The sequence below is a fragment of the Amphibalanus amphitrite genome, unplaced genomic scaffold (assembly GCF_019059575.1).
Source record: "Amphibalanus amphitrite isolate SeventyFive unplaced genomic scaffold, NRLGWU_Aamphi_draft 000640F_arrow, whole genome shotgun sequence".
In the NCBI taxonomy this organism is placed as follows: domain Eukaryota; kingdom Metazoa; phylum Arthropoda; class Thecostraca; order Balanomorpha; family Balanidae; genus Amphibalanus; species Amphibalanus amphitrite.
In genome coordinates this window covers 152057-174290 of record NW_024882134.1, presented here as the reverse complement: position 1 = coordinate 174290, position 22234 = coordinate 152057, and the positions used below count along the sequence as shown (strand labels likewise).

Genomic DNA, 22234 nt, shown 5'->3' with positions numbered 1-22234 from the left:
GTGCTTCTTTCTAGGAAAACCTAAGCAAACCTATTCTAACCTAACCTAACCTTACCTACAACCTATAGCCTACAAACCTACAAACCTACCCTACAACCAACAAACCTACAGCACCTCTCCTCGGTTGGAAAACCTTTGTGTGATGTCTGCTCTACTAATGCCCTTAACTCTTGCGTGCCTGAGTTGAAGCTTCCCCATGATATTCTTATATTTTTCAAGTTTTTGGTATGCATTATAATCTGATGATCCTGCAGTGATCTATTGCCCATAAGTCAGCTGCAGGGGACCATTCTGTCATTCTAAATACCTTGATGTTTTTAGGGAAGTGCTAAAATGCTGATTGAGGTAAATGCCTGGTGTGTGTCTGTGTGCCTGATGAGGTGTGTGCCTTTTATAGCTCCAATGTTATGGCAAGTTAAGCAATGTCAATATCTAACTCCACTGATAAAATGTGACATGTGGTCATTTTTTAGGCTATGTCTATGAAAAAATAAGGTCATGGAAACTCAGCAGTTACAAAATGTCTGCTTGTACAAGTTATGGGTAAATTGTTGCGTTATTCTAATGCTATGCCATGACTTTATGCCATGACCTAAATGACTTGCCATGACCTAAATGACTTTTGAAATATCACATTTACATTGAGATACAATTTAAAGTCAAAGTCAGTATTGATATTTTGAAAACTAGTGCTGTGTGATGTAATGCTCCCTTTTTAGCCTACTCAGACCAATTGTTTTATGACTGTTCATTTCCCTTACTCTGACTCTGAATCCCATCAGTAGCTTTTGGCAGAACCAGTTAATTTCAGTTTATCCAGTACTTTTTCCTGGAGCAGCATCACTATTTTTGAGGCAGCTGGCAAGTGGCTGCAGGGCTGTTTTCAGTGTTATGTGGTTGTTACCTAGATGCAATTGCAAACAGTTTTGTACTCATTTTTGTTAAATTCCTTTTTTCTGCAAAGGAAAATCAGTTAAGCAGCATTTCCTGTGAGCATGCTTTTTTGTTGCTTATAAAATGTAACAAGAAGAAAAAATTTTGCCCCCAAAATAGGCTTTTCTACCACAATGATAGAGTCCTTCATAACATTTCTTTAGACACAAACTCTCATACTTCCTGCAGTTTTAATTTCATCAGTGTTTTCAAATATGTATGCTTCCCCTTAGCTACCATTTATCACATTGATGTCTGTGTTTTTCTGTTTCAGTGTACTACCTTCAGTAATGAAATAACCATTCTACTAAGCTTCATTTAGCCACAGATCTGACCTTAGCCATGAATCCAGATTCAAAGATGATGGATTAGCACTGTCTGCAGAGGTGCTTGTGTGGACCAAGAAACAACGCCATCATAGCTCACTGTTGAATTAAAGAAGAAACAAAATGCCCGGAAAAAGTTCTGCAGTCAACAAGAAAGGTGGGTTGACTGCATTAATGTATGTACTGGTACCTAGTGGTTGAAGGGAGTTTTCCTTGGGTCAATATCAACTTTTGAAAATTGCCATAAGTTGATAGTTGTTTTACTAATACTCTACTCACAGCTTTTTATCACATAACCCAGAGCAGTTCATGTTCCTCAAATCCTCACCACTGCGACTCTCCTGCAGCGTGGAGCAGATAAATCTGACTGCAATGAACAATGTATCTCCTTCCAGTAGATGTGTTATCATAGTTCTTCCGATTAAATCCAGGCAAGCTGTGGTTAGGTGAAGAGCAAACAGCTCTATCCTGCTAATCCATTTGCTAAGCTTGGGTTGTTGGTAATCATGTTTGCATTTTCGACCTATACTGTCATGGATTTGACTTTAAACATCTGTATTCACAGTGAGAGCGCTTCAAGCTAAGAAGAAGCGGCCGCGGCGTCCCAATGCCAAGATAAAGCAGCAGGGACCGCCGGCTAAGACCAAGGTGCCGGGCCGCGACAGTCTGAACCGCTCAGACAGGTGAGTGGGACTGTGACCGGTAGACCAACACTAGGGTGGTCCACATTTACATGGTAAAAAATAAAGTTCGTCAGATTCATCGGGCCGGGTCGGAATTCTTGTCGATACTATAGCACAAGCTTCTGTGCAAAATTTCATTAAGATTGGATGATTTTTTCCCGTCCCGCAAAGCGGTCAAAGTTTCCATTATACGTACCAGCCTTCAGTATAGGGCGAATACTTGTCTTTCAACATTGCCCAGTCGCGCCAGCGGCTATCTACCAAAGAGCTTGCCTGCTCAACGCACCAACCCTCTCTAGCCTTCTCAATGATAGATCTAGTCTTCCTATCAGCCACAGGCAGGAACGATAATCCACAGTTCCTGTTGTAGTTCCTGTTCTCAGTGCCAGGAGCAAGGCCCTGTATGCCAGGAGGTGCGAATGCATTACGCTAGTTATGAATTTGCCTGCGTCTGGGATGGCCGCTGAAGCTGGAAAAGGCACACGCTCAATCACCGAAATGTGGCGCTTGTTTTGGCAGACAGAAGCAAATCCTTGCTGGGTGAAACAGCCTCTTACGAAATGCATGACGCATCTTTTAACTTTTCACACCATCCGCCTTCCGGCCCGGGACTCCCGAGATCCCGTCGTTCAAGCGGTTTGTAAAGTGGTGGCAGCTCACGGACCTAGTGTCGTTCAAACCGCTCAATGACTTCATCGACTTCGCCGACAAGATGATCCTGACGTGCATTGCTGAAGAAGCAGCGGCCCCGTGATGACTACCGTGATGGACGGTGACTTGGAAGCGAGCATCCTGAAACCGGTTGCCCTGCAACGTGCTCGTTGGATGGCAAAGGTGATCAACACGTAAGATCTCTCAAGTCAAGTACACTCTCAAGAACACTCTTCTGTCAGCTCGCGCTCACCGAGCACGAGAAGAGGACGATGGTCCGGTTCACCACCTTCATCGTCTCAAGGTAAGTAGCACCGTGACTGTCTGCCCACTGATCGACCTCAGCATCGTGAACTGACATCGCCCTCCGCAAAGGCTCCTACCGCTTACCACACATATATCGGACGGTAACCGGGCAAGGTGATGGGCAAGGCCATCGGTCTCTCCTTCAACGACGGGACGACGGTCGAGGAAAAGAGGCGATCGCCACCTCCATGCAGCAGCGACTGAGAGAGAAGAACCCTGCCGCGCCGAAGTCGCCCTCGACGCAGTGGGACAGCGCTCGCTGGCGTCGTTTGCATCTGTCGGTCGGTACATCCCTCGGGGCCAGCCACGATTTCCTCAAAGTCGACTCGGCCGAGTGGTCAGACAATGGCGACTTGACCACTGCTCATCGGCGGCCGGCACATATACGGGTGGTGAACGACTTTGCGAGAGCTGGGTATTGCACTGTTGCCCTCACCAGTGGGAAATTTTTAGCGCCATCGCGCACGGCAAGGAATAGTGAAAGCACTTCCTTCAGGTCGAGGAGCACCACTGCACCGGGCGTTGCATCCGAGAGGGATATTGGTCCTATTGGTCTCAAGATAAGGGCCCAGGTGACCTATAGTTCGGATGTGGTGAATACCCTCACCTTCGCCACAATTCGAGTAGGGTTACGCTGGGTGGGAGGAGGGATGCACTCGGCCCGACCTGTGGCGAGGGTAAGAATTCACCGCATTAAAACTACAGGTCGCTGGGCCCTTATATTGAGACCAATAGTACATGATGGCATGCACGGTGGATTTTGTTCTTTTATCTATACCAGATATGCTATTTTCACGGATGCCTATTCCACTTTGATGTGTTTCTCTCCTTTGCTGTTCTTTTTTTAATGACTGCCAGTGCGTATTGAGCGAAACATGTGGACTGAGTGGGATAATTTGTATTATCGCTCATCCCGTTATTGTTAACATAGGGAAAACTTTGGTCGCTTTGCGGGACGGGATAAATTTATCCGATCGGAATAAAATTTTGCACACAACCTTGTATCATGGTATCGACAAGAAATCCGACCCGGCCCGAAAGATCCTAGAAACTTTTGCAAAATGGACCACCCTAACCAACACACGAATTGACCTTTGCGGTCGGCGCGCCCAAAAAAACCCAACAAACAACTGGTCAGCGCGAACCGCCAGGCGGACTGCTGGGAGAGGACGGCTGCCATTCTGAACCGTTAGGAAGTCGGTCCTGACGAATCTACGCTCCTATCCTTCCCTGGCTCGGCGTGACCTGTGCTCTGTGCGACACCCCTCTCCTCTCCTGGTGGTCGATGCATGAACTGAGAGCGGCCCGGAGGCCCAGATGGCGCTATTTTATGCCAGGCAGCATACAGCAGGTCGATAAGAGCCAGGATTTAGATCGCTCCAATGCTAAAAGATATACGGAATGTGTGATGTGACGGTAGCGTATGCTTTCTGTCTGTGAAAACTGCTTGTTTTCTGTTAGAGGATTTAGCTAGTCCGTCGTATTGTTCGTTATACGGTGGCGTGTGAAGGCGTCGTTTTTACCGCTGACACCGTATCGTCTCGTATCGGGTCTCATATGGGTCTCTCGGACACCTTTCCGCCGGCGGCTGCTCTGCCCGGGTGCCGGTGAGTGCGGTGTGCGGGTGTCGCGTGTCTCACGCTCACCGGACCGCGACCGGGTCGGCTCGTCTGATATTTCAGCCGCCGAGCCGCCTCGTATGTGCGTGTTTCCGTGCCGCGCCGGTGGCGAGGCCGGCCGGCGAGTCGTGCGTGAGTCTGATGAGTAGCTTTGCTGCCGGGGGAAGGGTCGTGTCGGGTACACAGGGCGGACAGCGGGATAGCTTCTGTTGTGCTACCTGCCCAAGGTACTGTATATTTATTTTCGCCGTGCGCCGCTCCGATTTCCTCGAGACTCGACATTTACTGAGCCCCGATATCATCCCTCATGAGGTCGATTTCATTCCCTTGGTCACAGTGTCCAATGTATCATTTTCAAATCTGACATGCAACTGGAATGCCAGATTCTTGACAGCCAGACTCGGACACGGATGTTGAAGCATGTAGATGTACATTTTCTATTGTTTGCCATATATTCCTATACTAGAAGTGTTGCTATATAGTCATTTATCCATATAGTGTTGTAGTCAAATCCGAGACTTGTCATTGGTGCAGCTAGGGAAGATATTCATTGATAAAGCGGAAATGAAGGTGGGTGGACAACTGTCGGCTGGCCGCGGACCCGCTCCGCTGCCGTCTCTCTCGGCCAGTCAGCTGCTGCTTGTTTACACCGGCGTGTGATCAGCTGCGTCGATCGCGCCGCGCCGCTGCAAAAATAACCGCACCGGCCTGGCACCGCAAACAAGAAGAGCTGCGCGCTGAAATAGCCGCCGGCCGGGCTTTCGCCGGCAGTGTCGGCGCTGTTTATGTCTGGGCTGGGACCGCTCGCCGTGGCCGCTGGGTTGGTCATCTCGGCGCTGGGCTGGGAGGACCGTGCCGCTCTGAGTCTGACCGGGTCAGGGCGGCGGCAGGAGAGGACCGATACCGCCCGGCTGACCTTGGCTGACCCAGTGGGCCGGCGGCGGCGGGCCGGGCCGCCTCTGACGTCACCGGTTTATTTCGGCGGCCGTCAGCTCCAGCGGCGGCCAATGTGTCGGCGCCGGCTGTGTACTGGGCGGCGGCCGCCAGTAGTAGCCATGCTGCCGCCGTGGCCGGCACTGGCCGCCGTGCTGGCCCTCTCCGGACTGGTGGCCTTCTGCTGCGTGCTGGCCGAGCTCGTGTGGCGCGTGCTGGGGACGGCGCTGAGCTGGCGCAGCGGCCGGCCGGCCGGCGGTCCGGGCCGGCGCCGCCCGGCGGCTCGACCGGCCGCCAGTCGGCGCCCGGCGCCCGTGCCGCCGGCCGGGCCCTCCCGCCCGGCACCGGTCATGGCACCGCCCGAGCAGGTCCCGTGCGGCCGACCTGCCTGTCCGCCGGCCGTGCTTCAGTACGCCGAGCAGCTGGTGCGCGATGTGATCACGTGCGCTGTCCGAGGACTGCGCGGCGACGCCGAGGAGGTGCGCTCGCAGCGGCACGTGTCGCCCCGTGCGGTACGTGATGGCGCGCGCGCTGATGCCCCCGCGGCGGTGGCGGACGTGCCTCAGGGAGAGTCTGAGCCGGCGGCGCCGAGGGGCGCCAGTGCCAGTGACAGTGTGGACAGACAGCAGGGCCCGGAGCGATGTGATGTGCCGGCCGGCGCCGAGCCGTGTGATATCCCGCTCTCCGGGTGGACAGCCGAGTCGTGTGCCGACACGGGCGCCAGCTCGCCCCTGCGCTCGAGCTGCTGCGGCCTGGCGTCACTAGGTGATGGCCTGGACGTGAGTGACAGCCCCGTGCCGGACCCGGGCCTGGCTGCCTCGGCCCGCTCCTGGAAGGCTGCCTCCACGGGTGAGCTGCATCAGCTCATGGCCTGCTCGGCGGCGGCGGCGGCGGCAGCCGATGTCGAGTTGAGCACCGCCTTCCTACCGGTGTACGGTGTGTGTGCGGCGGCCGGCCCGCAGCGCTGCCCACCGGCGGCGGCGGCCGGCCCCGACTGCGCGGCCGCCTCCATTGATCGTGGCCCGCCGCCGCGGCCGCCGGCGCCAGTGCGGAGTCAGCCGGCCGGGCCGCCACAGCGCCCGCCGCCGCCCACCGCCGTCATCCCGCGCTGCTGCGCCGACGCCTATGGGCGGCTCTCGCGGCCGCCCGAGCGCACCTCAGCCGCCGCCGCCGCCGCCCTGGACCCAGCGTCCTCGGCCTCGGAGCCGTTCGCCTCCTGCGCCGGCTCGACGGGCTCGGCGAGCGGCGAGGAGGCGCCGGCGGCGTCCGGCACGGCGGCGGTCTCGTCGGGCCGTCCGGCGCCGCCGGCCGAGCCGGCCTCCGAGGCGGCCAGCACCGACTGCGACCTGCTGGACGTGGACGAACTGTCACTGGACCAGGAGCTGGCCCAGGTGGTCAGCAGCGCCGGCCGCGGCCTCCGCGACGACGTGCTCGACGAGATACTGGCCACGGCCGGAAGGTACGGCTCCGCACGGTCGGCGCCCGACCGGCGAGCCAACGGCACCCCGCCGAAATCGATGTTTCTCCGTCCGCCCGCCCTCTCTCCGCTCGTCCCTTTCCCCGACTCTGTCTTTCTGGGTGTTTACCTGTCCTTTCGTCGGACCCTGCTCGTCTGTCTGAATGTTTGCCGTTCCTGGTAGGCCCTATCCGTCCGTCTTTCACATGTAATCGTCGATGACGCCGGTTTACGACCGGGAACACGGAATGACGCTCAGTCGCACACAATGACAAACAGCAACAAATGATAACAGATATGCCTTACGTACACGACTTGAACCCGTGAATGAAAAACATGCATGTCCGTGTTTTCCCGCGCCACGGTGTGTGAATGACGACCGTTTTTGTTGATCCCTCCTGAACCCCACCCCCTCCACTGATCGTCACTCTCCGCATGACGGCCTTCACCGGGCCTGGCCGCCTGTGTGGTATGCGGCACTCCCGTCACGCCGATTTCGCTCGCGCACACCCCGTGTCGGGTGTTTTGTTCCGATGGTTCCGGATGGCTCCACTGGCAGAGGGAGCGGCTGCCGCGCGGGGTGGGTCAGCTCCACCGTCGTCAGGAGACTGCCGGCCGCGTGGCTTTGTTGTGTCCCGCACTGGCGTCACGGCCGGCGCCCCGGTGGCGTGACGACGTCGGCCTCAGCTGGCCGGTCGCCAGCGCTAATATTGATCGGACGCTTCAAAACGGGCGCCGTCTGTCCGGCCGGGCCGACCGACCCGGCCGCGGACGGTCGGCGCACTCGGGCGACAAGAAATTCAGCGGTGTATATGGGGCTGTGCCATTCCAACTCCAAGTGACATCCGCGCGTCGTGTTATGGTCGCGTTTTGTCGGTTACGGCTTATTCCTTGTCTCCCGGGATGAATATGAAGGCTTGGCAATCTGCATGAGACATGTCTCCTGAGCCTATTCGATTCCGCCCCATGTCCCCCTGCCGTTCTCTCCCGTCCGACGGTCGGTGAGGCGCGCTGCGGAACTGGCGCTCCCCGGTCGTTACCGACGCGGTACCGGAGGTCACCCGTGTCCCCCGCCTCGGTAATGTAACCGAGAGGTGTGCCACCATCGGCGGGTGCGGCCCACCGGTGGTGGTCCATTCGGCGGAACGAGCGATTGGACGCCAAACCATTTCGGACAATGTGCTTCCGTGCGGCCGCCGTGCATTCTGATAGCTGCCGGGCTACGTGGAAATCCACCCGACTCTGTTTGCGCAGTCTCTGGAAGACGAGCTGGATACTCGAGTGCCGGCTTTTCACCGATATGGTTTCTGAATCTGATAGCCTGCCAGACCGCGACTCGAACCATACTTTAACCCGTCATGGCTCCATCAGCGGCCACTTTGTACCGCCAGAGTCTCTCCTCTCACGGAGAGGGCGCCGCGAACGGCCGGCCACTTTTTGCGCCGCTCTGTGGAGGCAATTTGCGGGCTAACCTGGCTCCTTGCGGCGGCTCGGGACGGCCGCCGCCTCCGTCGGGGACTCAGCTCGGTCGATACACCCACCATCGACGAGCGGTCGGTATGGGTCCGCTGGTGTGGGTCCGCCGGCGCACCCCTGTCGGGCGACGGTGATACACGGGGAGGGACACGGGCTTACTGAGGACCGGAAGACAGGACCTAGGAGAGGCTGGGAAAAGGCGAATGTTGACGGATCGCTGGGAGCGGCGGACATGGGACAGAAGCTTATGTGAATGTAGTCAGAGGCAGGGAACTGAAATTTTGGTGAGAGACTGATAATGGCTCTCCTTCCGTGAAGCTTTTTTTTCGTTGCTTGCCCAAGCTTTCTCAGATCATTCAGTGCAGTGGCGGATCCAGGGGGGGGGGGCAAAATGGGCATTTGCCCCCCCAAACGGCATAATTTTAACATTACGCCTATGGACGATGCATGGAAAGAATCGATAAATTGTTATGGTTTGCCCCCCCCCAAAAAAAACTCTGAGCTGGATCCGCCTCTGATTCAGTGTCAGGTATGCGCCGTGGTTTTATGACACAACTATATGCGACTCCGAAATGTTTTCGATATGCAGCACTGTCACTGGTGTTATTTGAATTACGGTCGTTGTCATGAACTTTGGCTTGAGATGCAATCCGAACTTTTATTTATACACCAGCATGCAGTGTTAATGAGACAGATGATGACATCAAATCCACCAGCTGATCTAAATTGAGCACCGCGCTGGCATTTTGTGATTGCTCGCTGGGATCTGGGTCAGCCATTAGCATTCCTGGATAAACATTGCTTGTCGGGCGTGAATTCATTCATCACACCTCGATCCAGTGCAACAGGCACAGCTTCCCTCTGTTTGGACCGATCGCACCTAGTCGGCCCCTGAAACGGGTGTTGGTGGGTCGTGGGATGACTGGCCATAGTGAATATGGCAGGCCAATGATGCCTCCATAGCAAGGATGGGTGCCCCACCGTGGTGCGGGCCTTGGCAGCCATCAGCTTCTGTCACCAGCCCGTGATGAGGTTTGCGCACTGAAGTGACCGTCCACTGGCGCCGGCCTGTCGTGGAGTTTGGTAACTGACTGGCCGGTGGCCACCGGACTGTGGGCTTCTGGCGTATCGCACGTTGGCATCCGTGCTAGTCAGTATCGTACACAAACCATACGCCTAGGGACGCTGACCGGCCCAGAACGGAGTGTCTGCTTCGGTAGCCTGTGGCTGCCATCGCTGCATTGGTTTGTCATCGATTTTTTTTTCACAGTAGCCGTCGCTGTGTTGAAGGAGTGACTTCGTCGTCGTATTGGTGTATCGCCTGTTACGTAAGCGTTGTGGTGTCCGAGACTTTTCGAGAGTGGCGACTACAATGGATGTTTATGTCGGAACCTACGCATTGCAGGCATTGTTGCGCAGGTCTCATCCCTATCACCCGATCAAGTTATTTATTGTTACCCGGCACGTGTCTACTCATCGCCACCGCTGACACCAGCTGCATATCGTTCTTTCCATGAGTAAATAGCTAACTCTGGAGCTGCTCGAAGTAGTTTCTCATCACATGCTGAATCATCGGTCCAACGCCTTCTCAAATGAATTTCTCCGTTGCATCGTCTATATTTGGTCCGTTGGTGCAGCGGCCAGTTGGAGCGCTAGTTCACTGCCCGGTTGAGGGATCGGATTGAGCGGATGGTTCGGTGACTCTCACAGCTGTGGGTTCGCTGGTGCAGTGCCCGGTGGCCAATCGGTGTGAACTGATGACCCGGCAGCCCTCCAGGCGGCCGGTCGCCAACTGCGGACCATTAGGCGTGTGTTCGCGGCGCGTGTGTATGTGTGTCGAAGGGGCTGCCGGGGGCGGGGCGGGGGCAGGTCGTTTGTGTTGGCAGGGGTGGTCAGTCGGCGCCGCGCCCGTGGGCTCGGCTGGAGCCGTGCAGAGCTCGGCGCCATGAATGAACGGCCGACCGCCCGGTGGAGGCTGCAGGGATCAGCCGATGGGGGCCACAGACAGCCTCACTCGCTGGGGCGGGGAGCTGACTTTCGTGTCCTTCCTACGCCAGCTCCGTTGGCTGGTGGAGAGAGGGTAGGGGTCAGAGGGGGTGCCTTTGGACGTGACTCCAGCCAAATGATGGGCTCTGCAGGCGGCTCATTACAGTTTCAGAAGTTATCAGCAGCCGTAACGGAAACTTACGAACACTTATGTCGCTCTTTGAGATTGTTTCTGAGCCCTTAAAGAGTGCGACAGTCGGAGCCAGCGCAGTTCTGATGGCGTCAGCTGCAGAAAATGACCCCGGTTTCTCGGAGACCGTCCTCTGAGCTGCCGACCCGGCTCTCGACTGTGACCGCTGACCGCACGTGCCGCCCAGTCGGTCACGGGAAGCCAACCGGTCACCCAGTGGCACACTGAGCGAACGGTGTGGCTTCCCTGGCGACCCGACCCGCCCTCAGAGAACCCGACTCAGCCGTTTCAAGGCAGCACATAGCAGGGACGGTGTGGCTTCCCCAGGTGACTTGGCGCTCCTCAGGGAAACTCCAGTCCAATCGTGCGCTGGCCGGTCCGTTTCACATTTGCCTGCTTGCCACAGGGAGAGGCGGAACTGCCGTGCATGTGATTGCAGGATTTCCTGATCGCCTTTAAAACAGTTAACTATGTGCCGTGAAGATCCATGGGCCTACCAAACTGAACCGAAGCTTGAAATTACAAGCTGTCTATTGCTCAAAAGCTAATCACATGGTTGGGACATGTGTTGTGCGCGCTTGACTCGACAGCAAGCCACTTGCAATGGTAAACAACAGGCACCAACTGCCCGATTTGGGTAACCTCACACGAACAACCACCACAATGGAAGTTGGAGTTGTTTTGATAAGCAGTCATGGTGCACTGCCTATGACTTGTGCTTCCGTGGCTCCATCACCGAAAAAAGAGCGCTGGAACATGAATCACACAGACCAGGAAAGCTGCCGTACCGCGGCGCCTCCAGTTCGCTGTGACACTACTGACAGAGGCCGTGACGGTCGGTCTGTCAGCCGGCGATGGCACATCTGACAGACCCGCCCCTGACCTTCTGCCGGGCGACAGCACGGTCGTAGCCCGCTCGCTAACCTCTAGTTCCGGTATGTCAGTCCTATAACGGCTGGTGGTCGGCGTCACTCCTACCACCGTGGTGCCGGCGCAGTCCGTGCTATCTGCAGTGACCCAGACACCGTGGCTCGCCTGGATGTGTCTGTGTGTGCCGGCGTCGCTGATCGGCTGGCTGCAGCGGCTGGTCGGCCTGCTGTGGCCGTCGGAGCCGCTCGGCCTCCGACCCCGGCCCCGCCTGCGACGGTGCTCCGCCTCGCCCGGCGGCGGGTCACCCGCCACCTCGTGGGACAGCAGCAGCTCACAGTACGTCACTGAGAGAGACGCAGTGTGTGCCCGGTCAACTGGGACCGGCGACTGCCGTCTCCGGCCGCGCCGCTGTCGCCGAAATGTCGCCGCGCTGGGGCTAGTTAGCTACGGAGCTCACCGGGCTCTCGGATAATGAGTATTTTTCGTCTGACCTGCCACGTTTCCCAGTCCCTGACGCGACACAGTCATGTCGTCACAAGCCACCCATGACAAAGGTCCAAACTTCATGTAGAGTGGCTGCTATGGCATCTTGACTGGCTCGCTTCGTGCTCCGGAATGCGATCTATATTTACCTCCGTGATTTGGCCATAACTGTTTATTGATGGCATGTGGCCATAACTGTATGTATTGGTAGCGTGTGGCAATAGCCGTGTGTTTGGTTAGCTCCGCCGCGGCCTGGCGTAATCACCTCAGTGTCTGCGGCGCCGGCCGACTGACGTCAGCCTGGGTAAGCTGCGCCGGCTTGGTGCCCCTCATGAGCCGACCATCGCTCACCGTGCCGCCCGGCCTCCGGTAGCTCAGAGGAGCTGCCCGTAGATCAGCGCAATGACCGCGCCGCCGCGACTGACCCAGTGCCGGCGCCGGCTCGTCCTTGGCTTGCCGTGGTGGCTGCGCTGCACGGCCGGGCGATCCGCAGCGGGCCGGCGGAGTGACTTATCCAGTGATCGTGAGACGAGCTCGCAGCGGGATCGTGGATTATTTTTCAAGGCTTAGGTCATAAATGGCTCATAAATCTTTACTCGTTGGGCATCGGTTTATTGAGCTGCGCGGCCTGCACACCTAAGTCGTGTTGCTTCATGTTTTTTACGTCCCTCGAACCCGTGACTTGTCTTTTATGACCACCTGTTGGTCTTCCGGACCCGTAGCTCGTTTCCTCATGACCTTTGATTCGTCTCGTGCACTCAGTGACTCTTTCATGGACGCATTACTCGTTTGACTGAACTCTTCACTCGTCTTCCTGAACCCGTGACTCGTCTCCCTGAACCCGTGACTCGGCTGACCGGGCCCGTGTCCGGGCGTGACAGTGACAGCGCCTCACGGACGGACGGCCGTCAGTGACGGTCAGTCAGCAGTCTGCCGGCCGGTGAGTCACGCCGTCAGAGCGCGGCGCCCTCTCCGCCGACCAGCTCATTGGTGTGATCGGCCTAATGGCTGTCAGGAGCAGCGGCGCCCCTTCCGGGCCGGCCGGCCGCGCTGCAGCGGGGCCGAGCTCAGTGTTATTCATGGGATCAGTCGCACAGCCGGCTCCTCCACAGATCAGGGCGGACGGCAAGCGAAATCGGCTGTACATTATATGAGGCAACGCTGCGGCAACTGATCTTAGATAATATGGTCAACTCTACGAATACCACGAGGGAGCTTACCATCATAATATTTTTCTTTTTCCTATTGTCTTCCTTATTTTCTTTGACAAGCCACGGTCCAGTATTGCGCTGTGTGTGTTAAGCTGTGCGGCATCTGAGGAGGCTTGTGTGTTGGCAGTTGGGTGGCAATTGATGGTATGGCGGCGCCGCTGGGCTAAATGTGCTGACCGACGTGTAATTCTGACTTCTGACTTCATTTGAACTTTGCATGTAGTTATGTAATATGTAACAGTCGCTCATCCCACGATCTATGTATAGTTCTTCCCGCCGCCCCCGTTCACCGATAATCGACCATTCTTTCGTATGCAGAGCACCACCCCCAGACACAGAGCTCTCTTTAGAGCTCCATTCGTCTCCGTGTTTGCCTTGTATTCATGATCTGCCTACTCACACCGCTTCTGTGTTTTGACCACTCTGTCGTAGCGTTCTTCCAGAGCCGAGTCATCGCTCACAGCTCTGCCTACTCCTACCACTTTTAGCAGTGTTTTGACCGCCCTTTCCCTCCGTCTCTTCAGGACCGAGTCGTCGCGCACGGAGACGAGCGTCTCTGAGAAGGACAGCGTGCCGAGCGATGACGAGGACGAGGGTGAGGAGGACGAGGAGATTCGGGGGTCGGATGACGACGAGCAGGAGGCACCATCCGACTACAAACCAGGTGAGAGACGTCCTCCGCCTGGCGGGACATACTTAGAAGCCAGGCTGTACGGTTCTGCCTCTGCCCTCTGACTACCAGCCAAGTCAGAGCCGTCGCGTCGTTGCTCCTGCTCCGACTTCCGTTTTGATTATTTGTCCGGTAATCCTGCCCACCACTCAGATCAGAACCGGCTCCGTCCTCAACATGCCCTTCAGCTACAAGCTAGTGAGAGTCACACTCCATCCCCTGCCCCCTCCACCTACCAGTCAGGTCATAGCTGCTCCCCCCCCCCCGCCTCATCCCCCGCCCGGGCTATCAGTCGACTGGCCTGCCGGTCGCGGGGACGATACGACGGCGGTGGCTGGCGATGGATGGGCTGCAGGGATACACGGATGGCGCGCCGCCGCGGGCTACTCGCGAGTCGCTCGCGGTCGCGGTCCCAGACGGCCGTGGCGCAGTCAGTAGTGTCCACACCGCCTGCAGCCCTGCAGCCCCGGTCGGTCCCGCTGCCCCGAGCTCTGTGTCGCAGTGCTGTGTGCTGGGCGAGAGAGGGGTGACGAAAAAAGGCTACGAAAAGGTCGACCCCTGGGGCAGACTCATTTATCCGTGACCTGGCATTTCTGTGGTGATTACACCGTTCAGGTTCGTTTGAAATGAGATCGATGCCCACCATCACGTGGTATGAACTTTGAGTAATCGCTTGTCAGCCCTGCAATGATGTGCTGTAAGTCTATTCCTGACGAAATGAGCAATCATTCTGCCAGGCAAGATACGGCTTAAATTGCAGCTTTTACGGTATTTTATCAATGGTTTTATGATTGCGTCTCTCGGGTCATTTTGTGATATATCGCGTACCATAAATTAGTGACATCGACCCATGATAAGGTCCGATAGCCGCGGGCTCGCACGGTAACACATCTGAAAGATATCGCAGCCTTCAACGCAGAGAGTACTGTTAGCGTGGTGCTTTCAGTGGTGTCCAGAGTCTGTTGTCCGCTCGCTGCCCCTTTTTTCATTCATGCTTTTCACAGTTTCCGGTTAGTTTATTTTCCAGTCATCCAGTCATGAAAGCTCAGTCACCGACTGAGCTGTGTGCTCGCCGATCCTTCCTCGCCGGGTGGCACGGTGAGGTGCCACACGCACGGCGTCTGTCGGTCATCGTCGCCGTCACCGCCGGCGGGAGCCGCCCCTAATGAGCGCGCGGTCCAGCGGTCCTGATGGCCGCGGGGCACGACCGGTCGGCACGCCACCGACCACTGGTCACCGGGGCTCTGACCACCCGTCAACACCGTGCTGGGTAGACTGTGCAATGTTTGCAGAGGGAACGGTGCCGCTTTGTGACTGCATTTGGAAGGAAGGTGTCTAAGTTTGCTTCAGGACTAAGCACGGTGTTCAATATTTGACTCGATATGAAGGACGGTGCCGAATAACCGACTCGGGATGAAACACGGTGTGGAAGTTTGACTGGGAACGGAACATGGGTCTCAAAATTTGACTTTGACTTGACAGTCCCTTGTCTGGGACTGAGTGAGTCTGCCCGCGCTTCCGGCTGCATCATCCAGCTGATGGCTTTGTCCGCCGCTCTTTGTGAAGACACGCGCCTGGACTGCCCGGCTGACTGTCATTCCGACCGGCAGCAACGGACTGATGGTCTGTGAGGTGGTCAGGTGGACAGCAGAAGTCTGACTAACAGCTCAGTTGGTCGGTGAACTGAAGTCAGTTGTAACATTCACTTGTTGCTTTGACCCAGCAGAGCAAGGTGGATATTGATTTGTAACTTCTTTACTGGAGAATAAACGGACACTGTCGCTGTTGCCCTAGCCGTTCCAATGCTGTCACCAACCCCCTTTCTCTTTCAGACGGCGTGGTTCTCTGATATTATCCCAACCTGATCATTGGACGAAGCTCTTTGTTCCGGACTCCGCCCCACTCTGGTCGTATGGCGGTCTTTTCAATGATCTCCCCCGGTACTCTAATGCCCTCCAGCGACGCAGGTCCATTACGGGCCCGGCGCTCCGGACCGCATGTGAACCAGCTTCTGGCATCCGCGCTCATTTCAGCGGCAATAAACCGGGGATAACGGCGTCCACAGGGTCTTAACCCGGAGAGGTGGTACGATCCGGGGGGGGGGGGGATGGGGGAGTCGCCATCTTTGGAATGCACTGCGATTCGATAAGTTTAGGACAGAGGTCGGGCACTGAAATGGCACAAGAACTGAAACTGACACACGAAAATGCCACCAAATGCAGTTAATATGAGCCTGCAAGCCGCAAGGTGTTCAGACCTGCCACCGTTACCGGTTCCCTGGTGCTGAGTGGTCAGCTCAGCCGGGCCCGGGCCATGCCGCATGCCGCATGCTGGCCAGATATTGACTTGACAGGCGACCGCAGCGACTCCCGACCAAGGCATCCTTCTCTAGCTGTGGGTAATGAAGATACAGTTGGGTCTGTGTCTGTCAGGTGGGGCTCAGGTATCCGCCAGTCAGACAGAATCAGTCAGAGATTGGTCAGCCCGGTCGATGGAGTTCGCCCGGGTTCTTTTCAACAGTCACCCAGCATTCGTCTCGGCATTAGTACTGGGTGGATCCGAAGCATGCTAACAGTCAGTCCGGCCTCACTTTGCAGTCTGTCCGCTCAATCTTTCTGGAGTCTGTAAGTCGCTGGATACCGTCCTCTGCCGGGTCAGGATGGTTCTGGAAACAGACTGTTTGAGTGCTCTCTCAGTTCCTGGGCCCTGACACTGTGGCTTTGACCTGGAGAAGACAGCCGACAGCGCTGGGAAATGTGGCAGCTGCCAGAAATCTGGGCGGCGCTGCAAAGTGTGGGTAATATGGGTGGCGCACCTGTGGTGTTGAAGCGAGCGACTCAGCTGAACAACTTTTCATGGACAGTGAACACCTACATTTCCGTTTCGAGTGATTGGCAAGCGTTTGGGTGGGCAATACTGGGCAGGTAGTAATAACATAGTGGGCTGAACATACGGCTCATGAACACAGTGAAATCGCCGGTCGTTGGAGGGGATTTACACCACATGTGTGTGGGCCGTGTAGATTGTTCATCCACCGGCTGTGTCGATGCTGGTCGGTGATTGCGCCGCACAACTGTCGCCGGTGAATCTGACAGCCCAGGGATGCCTACGGAGTGGAACATGGGGGTGGTGGTTGACATCAGCCGCACCTTGCATTGTCTCAGTGATTTTAGACACCTCGGACCGCCGCTGTGACGTCACTCAGAGCTCCCACTGGCGCTGTGACGTTACGCTCACCTCTGACCGCTGCCTTGACGTCGTGTTCACCTCGGACCGCCTCCGGCGATGTCATCACACGGCGGCCGCCGAGTTGTGGCGACTCCCCGGACCGTAAAGACCCCTAATCTCGGACTGAATGAGTTTTCAGACCAGCGGAGCCAGTTCTCGACATTGCTAACTTGTTTTACGGGCTCGTCTTCTCGGTGGGGAATCACAGAGTCATTACCTCACTGCAACCTTCGGCGCTATATCGCTGTGCACGGCGCTCCGACCGTGTAGATTGTTAGCTGTTTCGCCATTCCCCGGCTGTCCGACCTTTGTTTCAAAGGCCGACGTCTTTATGAAATTCTGCGCGGCGCTGAACGTTGTGAGCGTGTGGGCGTCGGTGGTTCCCAAACCCACCGTTCAATGGTCTGGGAACTGCTGCTAATACGGGAGCGGCTGGAGCGGCTGCGAGTTACCGCCTGTCGTCCTACCGTGTCAGCTGTGGGACGGGTGGCCTGTCGTGACCCGTGGGACCCTGTGTCCCGCCTAGTCCGGTCCCCACGCACCCACTGCCGCACGGCCGCCCATCCCGGCGCTCCCCACGGGAAGTGCGGTCCGACCAGATCTGTCCAGCGCCCACCGGGGCGGCCCGCTGCGGCCGAAACTCCGCCGACAGATTCCCGAAGTTGGGCGGCTATTATTAAGTTTTCAAACCCTCTGCTGGACTTTTCGTAACGAGAATCTGTCATGTGGTTAAAGATGTAACGCCGTCACCATCACATGAGATTCATGAGAAAATGAACTTATTTGATGTCATTGAAATACTAAAAAGAGAACACTCATTGATTTAGATTCAGAAATGTATTTCGTACTTCAATATTAGTTGCGCTGCATTGAAGTGTATGTTGTGTTCGTCCTTAGAGGTCCAGCTGCTTCACAGATACGTTTAACGTGTTTCTCATCGTGCAAGATCTCGCCTGACTCATGGTCCGTGTATGTTTGTGCCCTCAGGCGGCTACCACCCGGTGCGGATTGGCGACATGTTCCACGGCCGGTACCACGTCATCAGGAAGCTGGGCTGGGGACACTTCTCCACCGTCTGGCTCTGCTGGGATATACGGTACGTGGGCAGGAACATCTCGCGCTGCTGGTCTTGCTAGATAGTGTTGTTGTCTCTAGCTCACCGTATTATTAGCATTTGCAATGTTTGTAGTTTGTCCGTCTCTTCAGCTGCCAATTGTCACGCATCAGGTTTGGAGTGCAAAACCTATGCATGGCTGTTTCATTGCGTCATTTCTGGGCATCGATTATCCGTTCAAAACTGAGGACTCGCTAAATTTGCATTTCATTCCAAGTGCTGGCAGACATATTTTAATATCAGACTAAGTTTAGACTTAATCTGTTGACCTACGGCTTCATTTCCTATTTTCTGTCGTTTCAGGGATAAGCGTTTTGTAGCAATGAAGGTGGTGAAGAGTGCCTGCCACTACACGGAGACGGCGCTGGACGAGATCAAACTGCTGAAATGCGTAAGTGGCGCTCCATCTCACTGTAGATGTGTCATTCTCCTCTCAGTGTGCATATTTACCATGCCTCCAGGGCAAAACACACAGTCTGCGTCTGCCGACTATTCCCCTCCTCCCTTCCCCTCTGCTCCCCTCCTTTTCCCTCTCCGTCGGTAGTTTTCGCGTCCATCGGCGGCCACTCAGAGCGGCCGAACGTGATGAGAGGCGGCCTGCGTGCCGCTGCCGCTCCGGTGATCCATATTTGATGACCGGCCCGGCCCGGCACGGCGAGGGGGCTGTTTGCAGCCGGCGGCAGGGGCGCACTGACGGATGCATATGTCCTGACCCGGCATCGCGTCTGTTGTAATTAACAGAGAAACTGCCGCTGCTGGGTAATCTTCTCTAGAGGAGACAAGTTGTCAGCTGGGGTCGACGTTTAAAATGTCACGTTTACAGTCAGAGGATTTGCCGAGACAGACTTTCTGGTGCTGCGGATTTGGCTACCGGCTGCAGTGATTCCGTCTGCGATTGACTCCGGCCCGCAGATTCCCCTGGATCGTTCCATGGGGATATCTGGGGACTGTGACGACTGGACTGACTGGGTGGACGCCCGGTACAGGTGGACTGACTGGGTGGACTGACTGGGTGGACTGACTGGGTGGACTGACTGGGTGGACGCCCGGTACAGGTGGACTGACTGGGTGGACTGACTGAGTGGACTGACTGGGTGGACGCCCGGTACAGGTGGACTGACTGGGTGGACTGACTGAGTGGACTGACTGGGTGGACGCCCGGTACAGATGGACTGACTGGGTGGACTGACTGGGTGGACTGACTGGGTGGACGGCCGGCACAGGTGGACTGCCTGGGTGGACGCCCGGTACAGGTACCGAGTCTCAGGGCAGCACGGGTCGCGGCTGGCGTGCGCAGGACCTGATGGATGACTGCGTGGGGCCGTGGAATCGATCTGGGTCGGCCGTCCGCGACCCCCGGCCCCGGCCGCGGCCCGTCCGTCGGTCACGCGGCAGAGCTGGTCCTACTGTGTCTGCTGGGGCTATACGTCAGCGAGAGGTCTAGCTGATGGCAAGCGTCTAAATGAATGAGCCCAGCTCACCCGATAAATCGCACAGGAATGAATAAAACAAGCTCATCTGCTTGATGGACCAGTCAGTAGGGAATGAACTCACCCATTCGCATACTAATTACCTATTCAGTAATAAATGAAATACACTCGTATTCGCCGCATGAGCGAGTCAGACTGAATGAAATCGCGCATATTTTCATGTGGAACCACCTAGTATTGCATGGAACTTGGCCAGACTAGCGTGCTGAGCAGGCTGCTTTTGCGTGAAGGTTTTGGTATTACGCTGAACAATTGGATCAGTCGGTAATGAAGCTAACTAGGTTTCGTAAACAGCCAATCAGCAGTGCATGCGACCAATATACTCGCCCAGAGACCAGTCAGAACTGGATATTCGGGCTGGGCAGGCGGAGTGACGTCTTGTTCAGATGTGGGCTCACTGAGATATCAACTCTGGTAGGTCCAATGAGCCGATCTTGAATTCCAAACCAGTCAGCTATTTCGTCATGGAGCCTGGAAGGGTCCGGGAGGTACGCTCGCCCCTCTCATGATTCCCAGCTCGGTATCGACTATCGTTCGGAGAAGACAGCGCAGTGGCCCGTCCGCAGCTGATCCGACGGCCCAGGAGGGCAGCTCGCGCGGAGGGAGCTCTGTCGGAGCGGGCTCGCAGCGTCATGGGGCACGGCTCACCCGTCCGATCGGGCTGTGTCACTGGCAGTGTCGACTGGAGAGCGTGTGGGCGCCGGTGGGTCAGTGGCCGCTCGCCCCCGCCCCCGCCCCGCTCTCAGCTGACGCAGTTGGCCGGGGCGGGGCGGCGCCGTGACTGATGGCGGTCCTCGCAGCCGGCAGTTCACACTCCGGCTCCCTCCCCCGCGCGGCCGGCGGCGGGAAACCAGCTGGTCACCGGACCACCCAAATGGACGGTTCTATCGTTGTTCCGTGCTCTAGACAGTTCTACTGACAGTCTAGACAGTCTAGTTCGTGCTGGCTAGACAGTTGGACACGACGATGCCGATGGTATTGGTAGACTTACTGGTCGGAATGTCGGTACAACTTATCATCCCCCCCATCACGCGCATGGACGTCACGTACGCCGTGACGGCGGTCCATGACGATTCTTGGGAAGCAGTCGGTATGGAAGACTCCTGATCGGTCTCCGGTGACCGTCATTACATCGGGCTCAGCTGGTGGTTATCGACGCTGCCCGGCCAACGGGGCAGGGCGGCCGGCATGGGGTCGACGAAGACGGGGCACGTACCGAAATATCTTAATTACCAGTACCAAGTTGTCCCTACGGTCCGCTGCTTGTTGCACTGTTACCACGTAACTTTAAGCATTTGCGGTAAGTTATGAAACTAAAACTTGTGAGGACTGAGGAGAATTGCACACATGCTAATTTTGGCGCTGTTATACCCTGGTAATCCGTCTGCGAGTAGACGGACTGTGTGAAGTCCTGGCCGTCTGATCTGTCGGCCGTGTGGCCGTCGGTATGCGGCTGTCGTGCGGGCGGCGACTCGGTCAGGACGGCAGAGTGACACGCGCCCGCCGGCCGCGCTCCGATCAATGGCTCCCCGCGGCCAAAGGTCGGCCGGCGGCGGACTGTGGCGGCGTGTCCTGCGAGACTGCCCGGCGCGCTGCGGCTCATAGCCCGTACGTGATCGGCGCGGGGCGGCGGTGATTGCCGGCGATGGGCCTGATTTGTGGCCGCTGCCGCCGGCTCGTTCCCGGAGACGCGCCGCCAGCCCGGTGCGCCGTGCCAGGGAGGACGTCGTTAGGGGCGGTGACGGAGGGAAGGATGATCCAGAGGTGCCAGTGGGAGGGACGGTCCAAGGGGTGTCAGTGGATTAGATGGTCCTGGGGCGTTCAACGGATAGACGGTCCAGGGGATCAGTAAGAGGTACGGCCCATTGGTGTAGGTTTGGGGGACAATCCAGGGGTATAAGTCTGAAGGACAGTGCAGAGGTGTCTGATGGGTGCACTTTCCAGGGCTGCCGGTCGTTGAGACGTTTCATGTGTGTCGGTCGATCGGGGAGAGTGGGTCCAGCGGTGTGGACGGCTGAGATTCAGCCGGCGCCGCCGTCCGCCGCGGCGGCCGGCCGTCTCGGGTCGACCTCAGCTCGGCTCGGGCCCGATATTGACCGGGCCGGCCCGGGCCACGGCCGGCCGCTCGGCGTGCCTTTGTCTCCGTCCCATCGGCCATGACTGGCCCGCGGCGGCGGCAGCGCGGCCGCGGTTTATCTCAGGCGGTGTGGCAGATTTAATGTTACTGCCATCGGCCGGCGATGGTCTGTTATGATGGCTTGCCTGCGTGTGCCGTGTGACGATCACCGGTGACTGTGTATCAGGAGTTCTGCCTTAGCGTTATGAAAGGCTGGAGACCGTATTGCTTTCATATTGCGGCGGCTTTGTGTCGCTAATGCCTCGATCTCGGAAAGCCATTCAGCTAACAATGGAACCCGATTGGAGACCGGAAAGCATCATATCATAAACACTTGTTTGCCGCACCGCATTGACTGTTGACAGTGGCAAACTGGAACTGGCAAATGGTGGTAATCCTGTGTTATATCATTGATTTATCGCTGGAGTGCTCTTGTTCTTTCAGCGTGGATACCGATCAAATCTCCTCCGCTTGGGTCGGATCCGTAATGTGA

At 56.7% G+C, this 22234-nt stretch overlaps 1 protein-coding gene across 40 annotated transcripts in view; it reads left to right on the top strand.

Moving 5' to 3' along the window:
• LOC122363801 (SRSF protein kinase 3-like) overlaps window positions 1-22234 on the top strand; it is a 62699-nt gene that overhangs the window by 25035 nt on the left and 15430 nt on the right. For 30 of the 40 annotated variants that reach the window (XM_043333501.1, XM_043333495.1, XM_043333511.1 and 27 more), the window contains exons 2-6: window positions 1208-1416; window positions 1825-1942; window positions 13648-13787; window positions 18009-18117; window positions 18439-18526. In XM_043333501.1, the coding sequence (XP_043189436.1) occupies window positions 1383-1416; window positions 1825-1942; window positions 13648-13787; window positions 18009-18117; window positions 18439-18526 (489 nt within the window). In that variant the 5' untranslated portion in view covers window positions 1208-1382. Of the gene's footprint in view, window positions 1-1207; window positions 1417-1824; window positions 1943-5763; window positions 6911-13647; window positions 13788-18008; window positions 18118-18438; window positions 18527-22234 lie in introns of those variants that run through there. The other 10 variants (XM_043333477.1, XM_043333476.1, XM_043333475.1 and 7 more) reach the window with 1 other exon arrangement.